The sequence below is a fragment of the Liolophura sinensis genome, chromosome 12 (genome assembly GCF_032854445.1).
Source record: "Liolophura sinensis isolate JHLJ2023 chromosome 12, CUHK_Ljap_v2, whole genome shotgun sequence".
NCBI classification, from domain to species: Eukaryota; Metazoa; Mollusca; class Polyplacophora; order Chitonida; family Chitonidae; genus Liolophura; species Liolophura sinensis.
In genome coordinates, this window is record NC_088306.1 from 23,315,780 (window position 1) to 23,334,860 (window position 19,081).

The following is a 19,081-nucleotide window of genomic DNA, read 5'->3' on the forward strand; positions in this document are numbered from 1 at the left end:
AGAAGTGACAATATAGAACTAATAGGTGGTGGAGGGTCCTCTAGAACTGAAGATACCACAGACCCCTGAAATTATAGAAGTGACAATATAGAAGTAAGAGGTGGTGGAGGCTCTTCTAGTACTGAGGATACCACAGACCCCTGAAATTATAGAAGTGACAATATAGAAGTAAGAGGTGGTGGAGGCTCTTCTAGTACTGAGGATACCACAGACCACTGAAATTATAGATGTGACAATATAGAACTAATAGGTGGTGGAGGAGGCTCCTCTAGAACTGAAGATACCACAGACCCCTGAAATTATAGAAGTGACAATATAGAAGTAAGAGGTGGTGGAGGCTCTTCTAGTACTGAGGATACCACAGACCCCTGAAATTATAGAAGTGACAATATAGAATTAAAAGGTGGTGGAGGCTTTTCTAGTACTGAGGATCCCACAGAATCCTGAAATTATAGAAATGACAATATTGAAATTAGAGGTGGTTGAAGCTTTTTAGGGGCAGAGAATTACAACAGAGACAGTATAGAAATAAGAGGTGGTGGAGGCTCTTTAAGGGTGGAGAATACCGTAGAATTCTAAAATTGTAGAAAATTCAAAATGCATTTTAATGGAAATATGAGTATATGGTGAAGGCTTCCACAGAATCCTGCAATTGTTTGAAATTGTAATTAATATACATTTAGAAGTATGAGCTGGTCAAGTTTTTTCTTTTAAGATGGAAACCATTTGAGAGAATTCTTAAATTGTAGATGTACAGATGTTCCCCATGTTAGCAGATACCAGTGACAACTAAATGTACATCAGCTGGCTTTTAATGTCTGGCCTAGCTAACTTATGTTGAAAGTAATGATGCCTTTTACAACCGTCTTTATTATCTGTTGACCTGTTGAAATTGTCGCCTGTCATCATTGGGACTTCAGTGGTTATAACCGTGTACTGCAGGGTATTAGACTGACCGGGCAAAGCTCACTGCGAGGTTTTGTCTCCCTTTGTCATAAAGGGAATGTAAACTGAGCATAATTTTCATGCTTCACTAAATCATGGTCCTAATTTGAAACATTTCAAAGGTGCTTAAAATTACAACATACATTTTCCTGTTTTCAAGAATGCTGCCTCCAGATAGATTTATAAGTAATTTTGACGCTTTAATTTGGTATATAAGGCATTAGTCACAGGTTTCTTAATAAGTGAAAATTTTTGTTCAAAGTAAGCGTTTTAAAAAGGTTGTCAAACTAAAAGGCTGCATTTGACACTGCATTTATTTATCTCTACCTTCATAGTATACACATGGAAGAGATTTTCCAACAACCCTAATGGCCAAACATTTCGCCCACAAAAGTGCATTTATAAGAGGCAAATAAACATAAAATATTATTTTTGAAGCTGAAGCTTACAATTTTTCAGTCAAATATCATCCCATGTTCTAAGAAAACCTTCAAACGCACTCCTAAAATCAACAGAATTCTCAGAATCAGGAAAAATGGGCAAATTAGTCATGGGCGAAATGTATGGTCATTTAGGGTATATATAAAATCAACATGAAGTATAAAATATTAAAATAAGTATTATAGGGTCGTTCATCATGCTGGAAATTCCCATTTCTCTATTTATGACTTCCCTGTTACATGATTATATCATATTACTGTATTAGGTTACAGCATACTCTAGTCTGGTGGCTGTGGTATACATGCTATATGGGATATTCAAGCCTATCACACATTACTGTAAAGGGTATGACAGGCCTAAAAATAGCCATAATGAGGATTAGTTTAATGTGCTCATGTGGACTTAGAGTTATACATATATATGTGGTTTCACCTGTAATCTTAATTACAGGTAAGATAGATGGTGAATTCCTTAATAGTATTTCAGTTGATACATACCTATGTGCACCTATATACTGCTGTTTACATCAGTAAAATATGATCATTAATAATATTTCATTATAATAAGTTTTTTTTTCTTTCTAACAGATGCATTATTAGTAAGTATTCTGATGGTGGTGTGGATGGGGGAAGCTCCGATAGGATGGATTTTACCTCTCTGGCATTTTACGCTCCAAAATGGGCGATGTATGAAGGCCACCAACTCTCTGTGGCATATATGGTTTGTGTGATTGTAAAATATCTCTGGCTGGCACAGTGTCAACAAGGAAATGGAATCAAGGAAGTTTTGTTATTGTTTTATATAAAATAGGAAATAAAACTAATTATCCAGGCTAGCCTTGGACATGTATGTCAGAGTGCAAAGGAATAAATCAGCTTCCTTCAGCACAGTTGTGAAAGGTAAAGTCTGTGACTTTGGGATATAATTGCTTTATTATGAATAAAATGAATAACAGATATAAATTTCTGAAGTTATATATATATATAGGAGGCCAGCACAAAATTATTTGAGAATCCAATATTTTAAATCTCCACCAAAATTTTCTAAAGTTAACAAATGCTTGTTTTAAAACATGTGTAAATCATAAATTCTCTGCTTTTTAGCCACAGTGAGTTTCTGTTTTTCTTGATTGCCCACCTGTCCTTAATGAGTCTTTGCATACAGCCTAGCAGGTGAGTTTCTCTAGTCTCACATGTGTGATTGTAGAAAGAGGAGCATTTCTTGTTAGGCAAATCTGACATTCAATCTAATCTGTAGTTGATCATATACATTGTACATGATACAGTTTTGATCTACACCTGTATTAATTCACCTGCCTGAATAGTCTCCTAACCAACTATATTTTTTTTCATCACGGTGATGCGCTATATTTGGCTATAGCGATAACAGGTAAAAAGGTATGGCTTGTATGTATGTATACATGGGAGAAGGGCTCTGTTAATACAAACATATTTGTAGTATAGTTGTGATGAGAATGTATGTGTGCTAGCTGTTGCACAACTTTGCCATTTCCTTGTTTTCAAGGGATTGCTCTGGCCTGTATCAGACTGGAGGGCAATGTTCACATGTAGGTTGCTGTAGAACCACCCATTTGACATCATGTTAAGAAAATGTGAAACATTTAAATACATTGTAGCAAGAAATGATTTCTCAACAATGTATCACAAAGCCCATATATTTTTTTGTAATGCTGTTGAGGAGTTGAATAAATAGGGCTTTTATGAAAGGTCTGTGTGTAATATTGCCTTTGTGGAAATGCCATTAATTTATATCACAGCACATCACAATGGTGCCCTCCTTGACTTCTTATGGTTGATTATCCACTGACAAATGCGGTTTCATGCAGGCTGGAATGTTGAATGAAAAACTCCTCAGTGTGATGCGTACTACCATGGAATGGCCTGGGGTCTAGGGGGACAAAGTTACTGGGAGAAAATGGTGCTGCGTAGTTTTGCTGTATTTTAGAAGTTTTTGCTGGCAAGTTTACATATATTTTGTCATTATAAGAGATGAAAACATCATACAACAATTTTGTCAAAGGTAACATGTAAAACATTGACCGTGAGAATGTGATTTTTGATTTAACAACACAAGATTTGTTTTTTTTTTTCCCCAAAACGTGAGATTTGACAGATATGCTGTTTGTGTCCACTGACCGAAACACTAATGTAGCAAGTGTTTGTACAATTTAAATATACTTGGCAAAGGTCAGTTGTTTATTCGGGACACTCTGGTTTCTTGCACCCTTAGACTTGACTGCCTCAAAGTAAAAGAAAGCTGAAATATAAAGCAAGGCTTATCATACAGACAAGTGAAAACTATGGGTAAAAATAGTTCCGTTTATTTCTTTAGGGTTGTTTTTAAAGGCAGTATTGAAAGGCATTCCAATATTTGAATCGTATGGAACCTTGATTTTATGAGCCATACTGACAGTGTTTAAGAACTTGAAAAAACCTTCTGTGATGTAAGAGTTCCTTGTAAAACTCTGATAGTAGGGTCAATAAAGCAAATGTTAGAATTCCAAAGTTTGAACACTTCTAACTCTTTTCAAAAACATCTAAAAAAAAATAAATGAAAATATATTTACGCATAGTTTTAAGTGCCCTATTAAGTGATGTCTACTTCGATTTTTAGATGTCTTTTCCTTAAATGTGAGGTGGGAAATAACACGAGAAACACAAAACAATGCTTATATGTACTGAAGCGTTTACCCAGCAATAGGCCTATCCTGTTGTAAACAGTTGTGTTTTTCCTAAGGTGTCCTTGAACTTGGTCAATACATGTAAAGCTACCTATACGTAGTGGTGTAGAATTTCTGTTCCTGAATGGTCCAAATTTTTGATGTCAGATGCTTTTAAGCGGAACTGGATTAAGTCTTCATGATGAATAAACTCAAACCTAACACAAGCAGTTCTGTGTAAGTTATACCACGTAAAAGGAAGTAAACAGTTCATAAAGCACGTAAGGGTCATCGTCAAAAGTCAAAGATGCAAAAAGTCATTGCGTAAGAACTTTTGAAAACAAGTCCCCAGACTACCATAAATCTGACATACTTTTCCTACCTGTGTTAGCCCACCTGGCCTTGCAATTCCTAGTTACCACCTGAACAAAGACTCGAACAGTCGTTACAGGTGAGTTAAACAGTTAATAATAAAGTCTGCATAGCTGTAGCAATTGAGTCATGAGACAGTGGGCAAGTTAAATATAGTGTAGGTAGATCATTGATATTAACCGTCTGTGCCAAGGAGAATTCTCCACAAGCTTATCATTAGGCCTTTGTATAGCATCTGCTACATACAATAGCAGGCTTTTTTCACGGTGTTAATTGCTGTACAGGTTGCTACAGAAAAACACACTTAACCACATACCTATTGTCTTTGCGCATGGTATGATGAGACAAAGACTATACCGGAATACACTGTATCATCATAGACAATGCCTGAATACACACTGGAGAGATGTACACCTCTTTTTTAATGTGTACTTTTATTCATGCATACTCATTTTTATTTTCACAGGTACATGTATTTTTGTCAAATTTATTCATTTATTCAAATTTATGTTTATTGAGTAACAAAATAATATGATATATTTATAGTCCTAGTCTGTGGATTGTTTCTTCTGTTTGCTTTTTTTTTCTAAACATGCAGAAAAATATTTACACTATCGTGCTAATTTTCATATTATGGGTGGAGTCAGAAAACTTCGATTCTGATTGATTCATCCACCTTACAGGGCCGCTGAGGAGTTTTGTTTTTGTTGGAGTTTGATTATTAAAAATTTGATCAGAAAAACTGAAGTGTCAGCACCAAAAGTATCATTTTAAGGCCCTTTTATGTCAGTGAAAATGCATTTTACTGGGGAAACCTTAGATGAAATACAGCATGGTTTGTAAATTTAAGCAGTTATCCAGCTAAGTGTGTATAATGTTTTTGTTTATCAGCTGTCCAGTTGTATTATATTCAATACTGAGCTAGCATTCTTTATACCCTAATTCCTCAAGCTAGCAACTTCCAGTGGAATTTATGCACATTTATAATTTGGCAAAACTACAATGGTTGGATTGGCCATTTTCAGGGCTTCACAAAAAGTATAATTTTATCAGACTATAAAGAAAAATCCCTTCAGTATATGTCTGAATAAACACCTTGCAAAACAAGCAAAATGGTTGAAGAGTTATGGTAATGACATTCCTAGTGGTTATCCCCCTTTACTGTCCTCAAATAGCTACACCTGATCAAGCTACTGGGGCATCATTGGATTTGTTAATATCGTGCCATTTTAAATCCTTATGTCCTGACTGTGCACCATATGACCTTTTGTAGCTTCGTTTGATAACTCTGTAACCTGGACAGGTACGTATGTATTCTATACCTCTTCTATATATGTCCAGTCAGGTGTGAAAAATCAATCTGTATAAATTTTCACTGACTTTGCTGAGATTTACCTCGTGAGATAGAGGACAGAATCACATGATAGATGTGTGAATTTATTTGTCATCAGTTACTTGCCAAAGGTCAGTGGTTTAATCCAGACACTTGGGTTTCCTCTACCTATAAAACTGACAAAGACCATATATATATAAGGTGAACAAATGTTATGTGCAGTCTTAAAATGAGGGATACCCTAAATAACCATAAATTTTGCCCATTACTCGCTTGTCCATTTTTCCTGATTCTGAGAGATCTATACATTTTAGAACAATCATTTTAGGTTTCCTTGGAACATGAGATGATATTCTGCTGGAAAATTGTAAGAAATTTTTTGGCTATTTATGGTAAGTTAATAAATCAACTTAAATCTTGGGGAATGATGTTACTTTAGCCATGTGATGCTGTGATTACAGGCCTACGCATTTTTATGTCAATGTCTCATATGACAAATGTAAGGTTTGTGATATTCCTAAATACGCAATCAAATAATAGATGCAGATTATTTGTTGGAACTGGCTTTATGGCACTTTGACATGATTACTGCTTAACTGCTCAATGATATTATTTATGCATGCATCGGTAAGGGGAAAAAAGATGGCTAACAATAAGAAGTCACGTCAATTTACTTGCCTATAACAATTTGTTCTAGCTTTCATTAATCACTGATAATGTATGTATCTTTCTTCTCTATATTGACCGTTGTGACAGATGAAAAACAGTATGCTTTTAGCCTTATTACAATGCCATGTCTCGTCCTTTCTCATGTGCTTTTTCCAATGTCTGATAAACTAGAAAAAACTTTATTGGAGCTGATTTCATTTCCCTTTGACAGACGTGACGTGGATAGATGATAGTGATTACATTACATTACATGTGTAGGCGGTAAAAAAATTCCCAAGATTTACCGTCTTGCACATATTGCTGACCTTAACATTGGATACAATACTGTAACCCAGGTTTTTATATCTATAGGGTTTATGAAGTGTTTGTTTCTGGTAATCTTTAAGATTTTGGCTTTGGTATGCCCTAATTTATATGTAGGAGCATAAACACTGTTTTTATTTAATGAGTTAGACCAACCAGTGTCTTAGGGTGTGTTCATTATGAAATAACTATGGGTTGAGTATTGAAGACGGGTAACTAAATTTATCCTTCAGTTTAAGAAATTTTCAAATACTGAGGCAATATGTGCATAAAGGGACATCCTAATTGATAGATGAGAAATACCTCCCAAGAATGGAAAATAGCTGATAGCTTGACTTCTTGCTAACTTCAAAGCCAGATCTTCAAAATGGCCGTAATACAATAGCAACGTGGTGTAAATTTTAGCCGAGTGCAGCGCTGAATGAAGTGCGTTATCAGAAACAATCTGGGAGACTCATCTGTTAGTACATTGTTATGTTTGGCCCTGTCTCATGAAACTTCGCAAGTCTTTCAGTTTTCAAGAAGTAAGAGTGTTTTATGTATTAAAACAATATAATAACATACTTTAGCGGTGTTGACTTAACTTTTTCGAGACATAATCTTATGTTGGGTCTGTATATGATTTGCAATGGCAGTCATCTTTTAGGTAAGTTTGTGTATTGCCCACTGGGGGTTGTTAGAGGTGTCATAAGCTGGGCAGATGCCCTTGGCTTGTGAGGGTATACAATGGGCAATATACACAAACTTACCTCAAAGATGGCTGCCAATGCAAACCATCTATAGTGGCAAGAAACTACCGGATACAGAATCGACCCTGATTGGCTGATAGTGGAGATAGGGTTTCGTGTGTTAAACCCTGTTGTCACTCTTGAATAAATGTACCCTATGTAAAATTCAGCTTAGGTATGGTATAGCCTGTACTCGCTTATCTCTCAAACCAGCCAGTCACAATCTATTCTGTAGCCTGTTTATAAGCAATCTTCTAAATGTAGGAAGTTCTTCTAAACTGTGCCTTGTTTAACTGACTTCACGTGGCAATTCTTGTCGTAATTAGAACTATATGTTCTCTTTTAGTGATATGACTTGTCTTAGGAAGCTATTTAATTTTACTGCTCACAGCTAGTGTGTATAATTAAATATATGGAACCCTCTTTGACCATGAGATTTAGGGCTTCTGTGGAAAGCTGTTGGCACTTGACCACCAAGATTCGAATCCTGCTCCGGCTGTTTTGGTTGCAGCTCTAAGTCAGGAGGTTAATCAGGTATCTGGCGGAGAAGCGTTAAATCTTGTATGCACGAGTTCTTTCCTAATTTGCATATTGAGGTGACGTTAAGCTCGTTGAATTTGCATATGATTGACCTAATTTGAGGCCATTGCTGAACGCCGGGACCCGCGGGCAAATGTTGCTTCATTGAGTGACTTAATTATCCACATTTAGATGTTTCTGTTTATACACTTAACCTATAAAAGCAGGTCAGGGAGTGTATCTTATCAGATTAATTTTGACGTTTCAGTGACGAATTTAAACCATTAAAAAATTCTAACTTTTGTTTCTTCAGATTTGTTAATGTATGATGTTCTAACATGTAGGTTTAATTTATTAATATCAAGCGGTGTCGTGTTAATGTATGTGTTTTACGCTCAAGTAGTTTTATGTAGCATGGAATGCACTTCAGGTGCAAACAACCCAAATAACAGCTGTGAGGTGATTTTTTTTCTCTCGTTTTCTTTTTTTAGTAAAACTGCAAGGTTTTCTCATATATCTTTGACACATATAAATGATGGTATCCATTGGTGCAGTTACACTTTTATTAATGTTTATATCTAGCCAAACTAATTAAAAAGCTCTGTGTTTTTGATTGAGTCAGTTTTTGGGGGTTTGAATTTCTGTCTGAATGCATTGTGGACAGCCAAGCACAAGAGGATCTCAGCTGCATCTAAATTTCACACTCCTAGCTCTGCACATTGTTTTCTTATATAATATTTCACTTTTTACTGCATCACTCGCATAACACAACGCACGTGCCAAAGCCCATGGCCCAATCAAATTTCCCTGGTATTGTCCGTTTGAAACTTTGTGAACGGTTATAATTACTGAAATTTTTAAGGGTGCCGCCGTAAGTAGGGAGGTCTTCCAACAGCGTGCAGATGGTCGTGGGCTTCCTCCCACCATAATGCTGGCCGCAGTCGTCTAAGTGAAATAATCTTGAGTACAGCGTAAAACACCAATCAAATAAATTAATCAAATAACGGTGCCGCGCCTACTAAAGACGCCAGATACTACAAAGGTTTCAAACCACTGTATTTTACCCAAAGTTTAGCTTTTTCAGGTGACACATTTTACTTGATTCTGAGTCATTCATCCAACTTAAGATTAAAAATTAAAACTTACATCAGAAAAACTTAACTATTGACATCCAAAGTGCTTCTTAAAGTGCATTTTTTACATACCAAACATTAGACGAAATACAGGGTATAAAGTCTGTATCATATAAGACAAACGAAAGGGCTATCTGGTTTGGTCAGTTTTGCGTTCAACAGAAAAAAAAGAGTTGTTTTATTTGACAGCGAAAGTGCTTGCCAAGAAAAGATTGAAGTAACCTCTGGTATTGGAGTGTTAAGTTTACTCCTAGTGGACTTTCTTATTGCTAACAATCACTTTCTGCACATGACCGCAAAAGTCCTGCAAAAAAATATAATCGAGAAATTTCCCCGAACCCAGCAATTCATGTGAAAAACGACAGCATTGTATCCCTTCGAAACTTGCGCTTTTGGATGGCGTTTTACGGTCAGTTTGTATAGTACACAGGCAATTGTCTCGTCCCCAAGAGACATTGAACATTCCAGTTTGTTTTTCGGAACTTTAGCACGGCACTAATTATACGACGTCGTTGCTCCTTTAAACAATGTGTTCATTCAATTTCAGTTACATTCGTGAAATTATTTTCCACTGAGCTGTAGTCACAAAAGATAGCTTTAGTAAACTTCCGACAAAGCTATAGCCACTAAACGACGTCTTTAAGGACGAGGAAATGAACATTTTGCCCTGAAAGAGCAAAATTAGCCCAGCTTGAAATTCCGACTACATAAACAATATAGATGTAATTCCGAGAACATCACCAGGTGAACTTTAACACAGGCCTTAATTTACTAAATCCAGACGACGTCTGGCGCTATAAATAGAGTAAAATACGAAAACAAAACGTTTATAAATAAACTACATGTAATTAAGAGGTGAAGATGAACGTGCAGTTCGCCGCAGATAAAAAACAAAAACAAAAAAGACCGCTTTCCTCATAAATATAGTTGTAATGAAGGTTAAAAAGTTAAACTAGACAGAATGAAAAGAAAAAAAGTAAACAGAGTATAAGAAATGTCCAATTACTGGAGTCCTGGATGATTTATACTTCGTCTGCCATGTTTGTGTCATCATCGGGATGTACCGTAAAGAAATACATACTTCTTGATGATGACACAACCAAGGCAGACGAAATATAGATCAATTATGACTCCAGTACTCGGAGTTACATGTACTTTCCTTTTGTTTTATGCAAGACTGATCAGCGGGCCCACTGGACTAAAGAAGCAAAAGTTTGGCATTCGAACATTCGACTGGGTGAAGATGGTGACTTTTTTACGTCATAGGTACAGTAAAACGTTGAATCGCCGCTACCATACCAGGCCCTTGGTGTGGCGTGCTCATATGTAGCCAACATTATTTGGGCTACGGCTTTAAGTCAGGAGGTTTGTCAGGTTCCTGGCGAAGGACGGTGGTTTACTCCGGGCTCTCCGATTTCCACCATCCCTAAACCTGATCCCTGTCATGTAATATACGGCATTCAACACTAATCAAGCAATCAATCTATGTGGAATGATGGATTTTATTGATCGAAATGATGGAGAATTCTTACAAAACATGTCATCGTTACTGCGTGCTAAACTTCATTAGATATGGCACTTTCAAATGTCGAAGGCAGAAAGATTCTAAACATTTCTTCCCTTACGGGACAGAGAAACTGTCCTAATGTTACAGCTACATGTACTTGTTGAACTATCTTTGAAATTACACTTTCCTTTCACTTGAGCTGTCGAAGACTAAAAGCTTCCAGACGTCTTCGTTGCTGAACAGAAAAACAAACACCTGTGTTCGCAGCTAATGATTACTTCATCGGATGAAGAGTCAAACGCCGCAATAGTCGAGACTTGTGTGCCTTGCTGACGAGGAAAGGTTTTATCTCTATACTTAACGCATGTTCTGCTGTATTAGGTGTGAAGTGCCTAACACTGAAAGATTCGAGACACGTTTCCTTGCGGAACACGAACTACATCCCTCATGTGAGAGCAGCATTCCTTGCAACGATTCCTTGCAAGACACTCCCATGGGGTCTCGGGGTGTAAAGAATATAGCACGTTTGTCGTCTTAATCAAAGCAAGACTAGGTAAGAGATATCACATGTGGGTCCGGTGAACAGAACATGGTTTTCATTGTTTGAAACAAAGTATATTGACTGTTCTGGAGCCTTAATTATGTGCTGCGGCTACTTATAACCTGATGTTTTCGTTACACCTGATAGACTATTCAAAGAAGACCCTCGGCAGTTTAAAACACGGAACAGGAAAAAATGTTGCAGCAAGCCATTGAGTGTTCGGTTTTCGTTTTACTTGAAGTTCTAAGGACCTAAAACATGCAGTTAAGTATGTCTTCCTACCGGAAGAGGAATGACATCACCATGGTGCAGCCAGGAAACACATTCACACGATTTGTTCTCGATTAACTTAGTGGCGTGTCCTGCCAATGACTCAGTTCTTGACTTTTTAACAGTCATCTAATTATTACGCTAGAAAACAGTACGTGCTTAATGGATCATGTCGCGCGACGGCATTGTAGGCAACCCACTGATGGTTTGCAAAGGTTAGTGGTAGATAGCCTGTTGTTGGCAAGGTGACTCGTGGACATATATGGGGTCAATGGTAAATCATGAGTAAAAATGAAAACACCTAATACAAATATACCCTTAGTGCCGATGTGTACAGGATGGGTATTGTTGAAGAAGGCTTTTTAGATAAATCATAGTTCACAAGAACTTACCCCTCCGGATGAAGATGAGCTGTAATATGCACTGTCAAGGTCGTCCACGAAAGTCAAACGTGTTGTCGGACTCCGATTGGGTAAGGGTGGAGGGGTCTTGGGGCCTTCTGCAACCTTGGAATTCTGGAAAGAGAAATTTGACCTTGGAATTCTTTTCAGGGCTATATTAGATCACCCAATGCCCAGAGACGTGGTCACGTGATAAGGCGTGTTCATGAAACGTATGCGCCACTTCTACCTACGACGTCGAAGTCGGATACCCGGGGTCAAACCCATCATACGACTTTAAAAATGGTATGTGTTGCTGCCTCGCTGGACGCTCAGCACTGAGAGGCTAGATCAGGGAAACTGGACAGGTTGGCCCGGTGTCAGTATAATGTGACTGTGTCGGGTGTCATGGCTGGTGTCTTTGGCATGATACTTCAGTGGTGGCAGCATTTTAGCGGCATGGACTTGCCCTTCCACACGAAGACACAGTATATGTACACACACCTAATGGCTCCTAGTCGTCATATGACTGAAAAATTGTTAAGTACGACGTTAAATCCCAAAAATTTGTGCCGACGTTTACGAAGCTTTACTTCTGAGGAAGACAACTTGCTTTCAAAACCATTATGGGGTGCCCCTCTGAACGTTGTGGGTTGAATAGGTTGTCAGGTAATTGCCATTGTCAAATGTCCTTCTCTCTCCCATTTCCCAAGAATTACTTTTTTACTCATTTAAGCATATTAACCTCTTTTCTGCCCTTTCTTGGTTTGCATCTAAGCCCGCCAAGTGCCTTATTTCTCATTTAATTATATTCCGTAACCTCCAAATGCCATTACTATCATTTTCTAAAAACTGATTGTGTCGTGCGATATTTTCAGATGCATTGCTCCTTGTCACATATATTTTAACATGGAGTTTTAAATCCCTGTCGCATATTTAATGTTAGCTGACATACCACACTAATTAAACTGACTTTAATAGCTGATTCATGTGAATTTAATTGTAATTATTCCTCACCCACAGGCACGCGGTCGTGTGTTCAGTGAGCATTATGGGACCTCAAATTTCAGTAGGGATCAGTGTATCACTACAGACACATTTATATTATTTTATCACGCATATGGTGAAATTAAACATTTTTAGTAATTACTGGTCATAATTCTGAATAATTAGGAGTAGACATGGGGCAGAACGTGGACATGTGTCACCCTAAAGAATTAACTAAAGTAAAGGCATGTTAATGAGGTCTTTCGGGAAACATCTTGAATATATCTCTACTAACATAGCAAAGACGATAGAAAAGTTGGTTCTGTCCACATTCTAAACAGAACAGTGTATGTGCTATACGTCTGAGCCGTCATTCAGAATTGGGCCTACTCATGTTACGTGATACTAGAGCAATTTCGTACTATTGCTGTATTTGGTAAGATAAATGGGGCTCTTCAGAAACTGCGCCCGGATCCGCTATGGACAACCAGGATCACTAGACATTGCAGTGTAGGTCATCTGTGGAGATTCAACATGCAATGGGACTGGAGTTCGAATCCAGCTCTGATTAATTTTACTGAATCTTTACGTCACAAGGTGATCTACCGTGCAGTGGTCTCCTCGGACATGTCTACGATATATATATATATATATATATATATATAGGACTGAAGCAATAAGATAACGTTAGTGTAGCTCTTTTAGGGCATCAAAATGTGCGTGTAATTCAAGATCGGTCAGTTTGGCTTGTGTTGACAACAAAAAAACGCTATATACACATACAATAGACTTGTTAGAGTTGGGCCAGATTGAAGAAAACCCATATCCGGATTATACTTTGCTTTACAAATGAGTTTAACGGTACCTGATGTGAATGATGAAGTCTAAGCAGTCTATGAAGACGTGTAACCTGTCATCATCATCAACCATGTCAACCGCTGTATTGCGAGGTCTGGAATGGTACGCTTAAGAGATGTATGAGAAGACGTCATTCACCTTCACATTATCACATTCACCTAAACTCACTAGACACAGGGGTTATCAGCATAAATCATCAAGGACTTCTTATCATTCTATCATTCATCGTTATGATGTATGGCCGTATGTAAGATGCTCACGTAACTTTAAATGAAGGCTTTGTAACTGTGGGACAAACCATTACACATGTACGCCTGTACAGGTTGTGTGCTTGGGAAGCACTTTATTGATTCCAACTAGAACGTCTTGTGTAACGCAGGTGAATCCCTTGTAGAGGCATACAGCCGTTTAGGAGACGAAATTCGTAACTACATTGCTGCTCATATAGTAAATCCCCTCTGTTTACAACCCTTGGCTGTTTGTACAGTAAATCCCTGCTGTTTATAACCCGTGGCTGCTTATTCAGTAAATCTCTACCGTTTACAACCCGTGGCTGCTTATTCAGTAAATCTCTGCCGTTTACCACCCGTGGCTGCTTATTCAGTAAATCCCCGCTATTTACAACATGCGACTGCTTATACAGTAAATCTCTGCTGTTTACAACCCGTGGCTGCTTATTCAGTAAATCACCGCTGTGTACAACCCGTGGCTGCTTATACAGTAAATCACCGCTGTTTACAACCCGTGGCTGCCTGTAGAGTAAATCCCTGCTGTTTTACAACCCGCGGCTGCTTATTCAGTAAATCTCTGCTGTTTACAACTGGTAACTGCTAGTACAGTAAATCCCCGCTGTTTAAAGCCCGCGGCTGCTTAGACTGAAAATCACTGCTGTTTACCACCCTTGGCTGCTTTTCATGAAAGGTTTTACATGTGTCTATATATGACGATCCATTTGAGCACAAGTAATTCATATCATCCTTAAATTAAGACGAATTGTCTTAATTTAATACCATCATACTAAATATATCTGTAAAAGTGAAATATAATATTCTTGGGAAATATACGTCAACTGAAAACAATAAATACTTGTACACAGATCTTGAACTTATCTTCACTGATTCAACTGTAGAGCAACCGACGTTTTTTCATTACACTTTAAATTATTGATTTTATTTATTTATTTATTTATTTATTTATTTATTTATTTATTTGATTGCTGTTTTATGCCGCATTTAAGAATATTTCTGCAACGGCGGCCAGCGTTTCGGTGGGAGGAAACCGGTCAGAGCCCTGGGGAAACCCACGACCATCCGCAGGTTGCTGACAGACCTTCCCACCATGCAGTATTAAGTTAATTTGCAACATGTAGTGAATTGTGATTATGGTATGTGTGGATTTGCCAACAGTGTGATATTGGTACATAACAAAAAAGTAGCGATAGACTAACGAACAGCATTGATGTATTCACAAAGAAGTGTATAGGCCATTATGGGATTGATGAAAGGTAGTGATGGATTCATGAACAGTATTGATGTATTCACCAACAAGTGTATAAGCCATTATGGGATTGATGAAAGGTAGTGATGGATTCATGAACAGTATTGATGTATTCACCAACAAGTGTATAAGCCATTATGGGATTGATGAAAGGTAGTGATGGATTCATGAACAGTATTGATGTATTCACCAACAAGTGTATAAGCCATTATGGGATTGATGAAAGGTAGTGATGGATTCATGAACAGTATTGATGTATTCACCAACAAGTGTATAAGCCATTATGGGATTGATGAAAGGTATTGATGGATTCATGAACAGTATTGATGTATTCACCAACAAGTGTATAAGCCATTATGGGATTGATGAAAGGTAGTGATGGATTCATGAACAGTATGGGTGAAATCATGAACTGACTTTGTACTCATTTACCTTTACTCAACAGTTTGAATGGATTGACTTTCTTATACGATCGTCTCGACTACACCTGACGAAGTTCATATTTACTACAAGCAAAATATTATGTCATACTATGGTTTTTATAAGACGCTACCATCGTTTTTTATTATGATTTTATTAGCAAGATAGATTTAATGTGGTTCCCTTCTATGTGGCCTGACGTTGTCGTGGTCGTTCACAACACAAGATGTGTTAATTACGATTAGGATGACTCACGGCCTAATACTTTACTCCCCCCCCCCACCCCCCACCCCCGTGGACTCACCTGCACCAGAGCATACCGCGGTAACACATGCCCTCTGTAATGATACATCACAGGGACAGCTACTACATTCACTCTCCTAGGATCCATTTGATCTTATTTGAAATCCACTCCAGTTCAGAATCACGGATTAATCCATGGGTAATTTTCCCTATGACGGTAATTGTTTACGTTTGATCCGTTAATCGGATGAAGTGTATTCAGCTTTTCCCGTTGCTCCACTAACTAGATGAAGTGGCATGTGTTCAAGCGTGGTAATCCGTTTCCGTTGCTTCCTTAATCACACGAAGTGTAATCCGTTGCCGTTCCTTCCTTAAAACACACGAAGTGCAATCCTTTGTAGTTGCTTCCTTTATTCACACGAAGTGTAGTCCGTTGCAGTTGCTTCTTTTATCACACGGAGTATAATCCGTTACAGTTGCGTCGTTAATCACACGAAGTGTAACCCGTTGTCGTTGCTTCCTTAATCACACGAAGTGTAATCCGTTGCCGTTCTTTTCTTAAAACACACAAAGTGCAATCCGTTGTAGTTGCTTCCTTTAATCACACGAAGTGTAATCCGTTTCCGTTGCTCAGCTGATTGGATGATTCTCTTGTTCCGTTAATCGGTGGTGTGTAATCCGTTTCCTTTGCTCCATGTGATCATTTTCCCTTGTTCCGTTAATCACTCGAAATGTAACGATTTTCAGTTATTCCGTTAATCACACAAAATGTAACGATTTTCAGTGATTCCGTTAATCACAGGATGTTTACTCCTTTTCTGTTGCACCGTTAGTCAGCTGAAATGTAGTCTGATAATTGTCCATCGTTCCGTCAAAGTGAAGAAGTGTTAAGTCGTCCAGGTCTACCAGGGAATTCCTTAACGGGCGCGTCAGCTTGACACAGATTAGGGGGAGCAACACTGTGTTACACAACTGTTACATATTAGCTGTAGATAGCTGATTTCTTTAGGCCTATTAGCCTGTCCGCTCATTTTGCCTACAAAAGCGATCGTGTTGCTAACCAGCTTTGCGGCGCCGTGCACAGTGGACGTAAACTAGTTATACACTATTGTTATGAATAAAAAAACAATGAGATGGGTTTAAATGCCTCCAAACTACCCACACTGGTTATGTGTGAAAGTGTTACATGGCAAAACAAGAGCAGTGGTAGGAAAAACGCGGAGCTCATCAAGGTGGCTTTGTGTGGCTACCTGATCCTTTGTATACATAAAACGAATTTGTCAGTTCAGTTGCCAAACTCTGACGTTGTGTGAAGCAACCATACGATGTAAGGTATACATATATACGTATATCTATTCATTCCGCATCAGTAGAGGCTGTGGGAAGCGATCGGAATAAGCAGCGTCACTGTATTTTTTTTATCAGCAGTAAACACACTGCGTAAGACGACCAGTCATTTAAAAAATATTAAGCAATTTGTCAACATAATCCAGGCAAAAAATTCAGCTTATATGGGATACATTCATAATCACATCCCGACAGCGTGATCATCCGTCTCTTTGTCAGCTTCCGGTGACTGCTGTGAACTTTATCAGTCTACTTCATACGTTTTTTTCATACGTTTGAAAATTCTTTCAGAATTTGTCAATTGTCCATATTTACTTATTTTTCAACTAGAATTGTGGTCACAGAAACAGGCGGTTGAACTTTCCGTCGATTGTACTTTTTCACTGAGTAAGATATATCATTGATTCGAAGAAATCACAAGTCGAGATTTTAATTGCGTCGTCTCTATATGCGTATATATTTTTGTTTAGAAAATACGTCTCTCGAAACAACCCTCTTGTTCTATTAAGAACAGACAACATCCTCTCCTTATCACTTTTATAAGCAATCCTTTCGCTTCAGCTTATATTGGGGCTAATTACGCTCGTATTCCACATCATCATTACCATATTACGAATCGCACACTAAACCCAACAGTGTTCATTCCGAAAAAATTCCGTCTCAATCCAACACAATGTAACCGAAATTCCTGTTGAGACCTGAAAAGCTTGTCAATATTTTCCAACTTCGGAGGTTCAACAAGTGGGCGTTTGTGCTGGACATGAAACCCTATGTGGACATCGTGGCTTGCACTGTGCTTTTACCCTTTGTAGTCATCGGCTGCGTAATCCCTGACCTCCGATCTTATACACGATACATGCAGGCAGAAAACTGGTTATTCTTGATCAACATGCTCAGAAACTGTTTGATAGACCTTAAATTGCCTGGCGCACGAATCACACAAGAGCAATGTTTCTGGCTTTAAATACCTGCAATAGGCCTACGTGCAACTAGCGCCTGATTTGGCAAAGTGAAATATATCAATTCATAGGTTCACAGCGTTCGAACTTTTGTCAAACCGTTTTAGATTTTACAATTGTTTCCGATATCTCATCCAAAGTGAATCCAAACCAAACCAATCGAAATTTCCTAAGACAACTGATGTGAACGTCCTCGTGAATTCTTCACCTTCGTCACCTACGTCTGATCCAGATGTCCACTGGCTACCAACCTCATTTGAACTTTGTCACGAACGATTTAAAGTCGTTTCTCCATAGTGTATCCCATCCAAACCTTCTTTGACAACCGATGTGAACTTTTCATGTGTCTGCTAGCAATGCTTTAGAACTTATCATACCTCTGCCTCCAGCGTCAAGAGAGTGTCCCAATCTGTATGTGCTTTAACAAAAGAAGTAAACTTTTGCCGGAAAATTTGACGTGTCCATATTCCCTATAGGAAGTCCATTCCATTCGAATCCTCCAGGCCACTTGCGAATTCGTAGCAAGCTTACAAATATTCACATGTATCGGGTCCAGGCCACTTGCAAATTCGTAGCAAGCTTACAAATATCCAGATGTGTCGGAATGAAAAACATCATAACACGATCCTCTTGGGGAATTTCACTTGAATCCTATCTTCACACATTTGTTTCCCGAAGGGATGAAAGTATCCACCTCAGGTCATCCATTTATGGCTCGTTTCTTCGTCCGTTTGCTGTTACGATGTAGCACTGTATCGCCTCAAAGATTTTGACCTGCACAACGCATGACCCGAAAAATAAATCAACAGGTAGACACTTTGTCAAGTCGGCTTGGTACGAATGAACCGGCATCTAATTACCAGGTCTGACCTACCCCGACAAAAAGGTTCCAAATTTCCTCAACTTTCTGGAGCCCGTGTGACCAGTGTATATGAAACCGCCCCATGTG

The 19,081-nt window shown here is 38.3% G+C and overlaps 1 protein-coding gene across 5 annotated transcripts in view; it reads right to left on the bottom strand.

Annotated features, from left to right (window-relative positions):
- LOC135479501 (uncharacterized) overlaps positions 1–19,081 on the bottom strand; it is a 74,129-nt gene that overhangs the window by 43,234 nt on the left and 11,814 nt on the right. For all 5 annotated transcript variants that reach the window (XM_064759363.1, XM_064759364.1, XM_064759362.1 and 2 more), the window contains exon 2: positions 11,834–11,956. In XM_064759363.1, the coding sequence (XP_064615433.1) occupies positions 11,834–11,956 (123 nt within the window). The remainder of the gene's footprint in view (positions 1–11,833; positions 11,957–19,081) is intronic.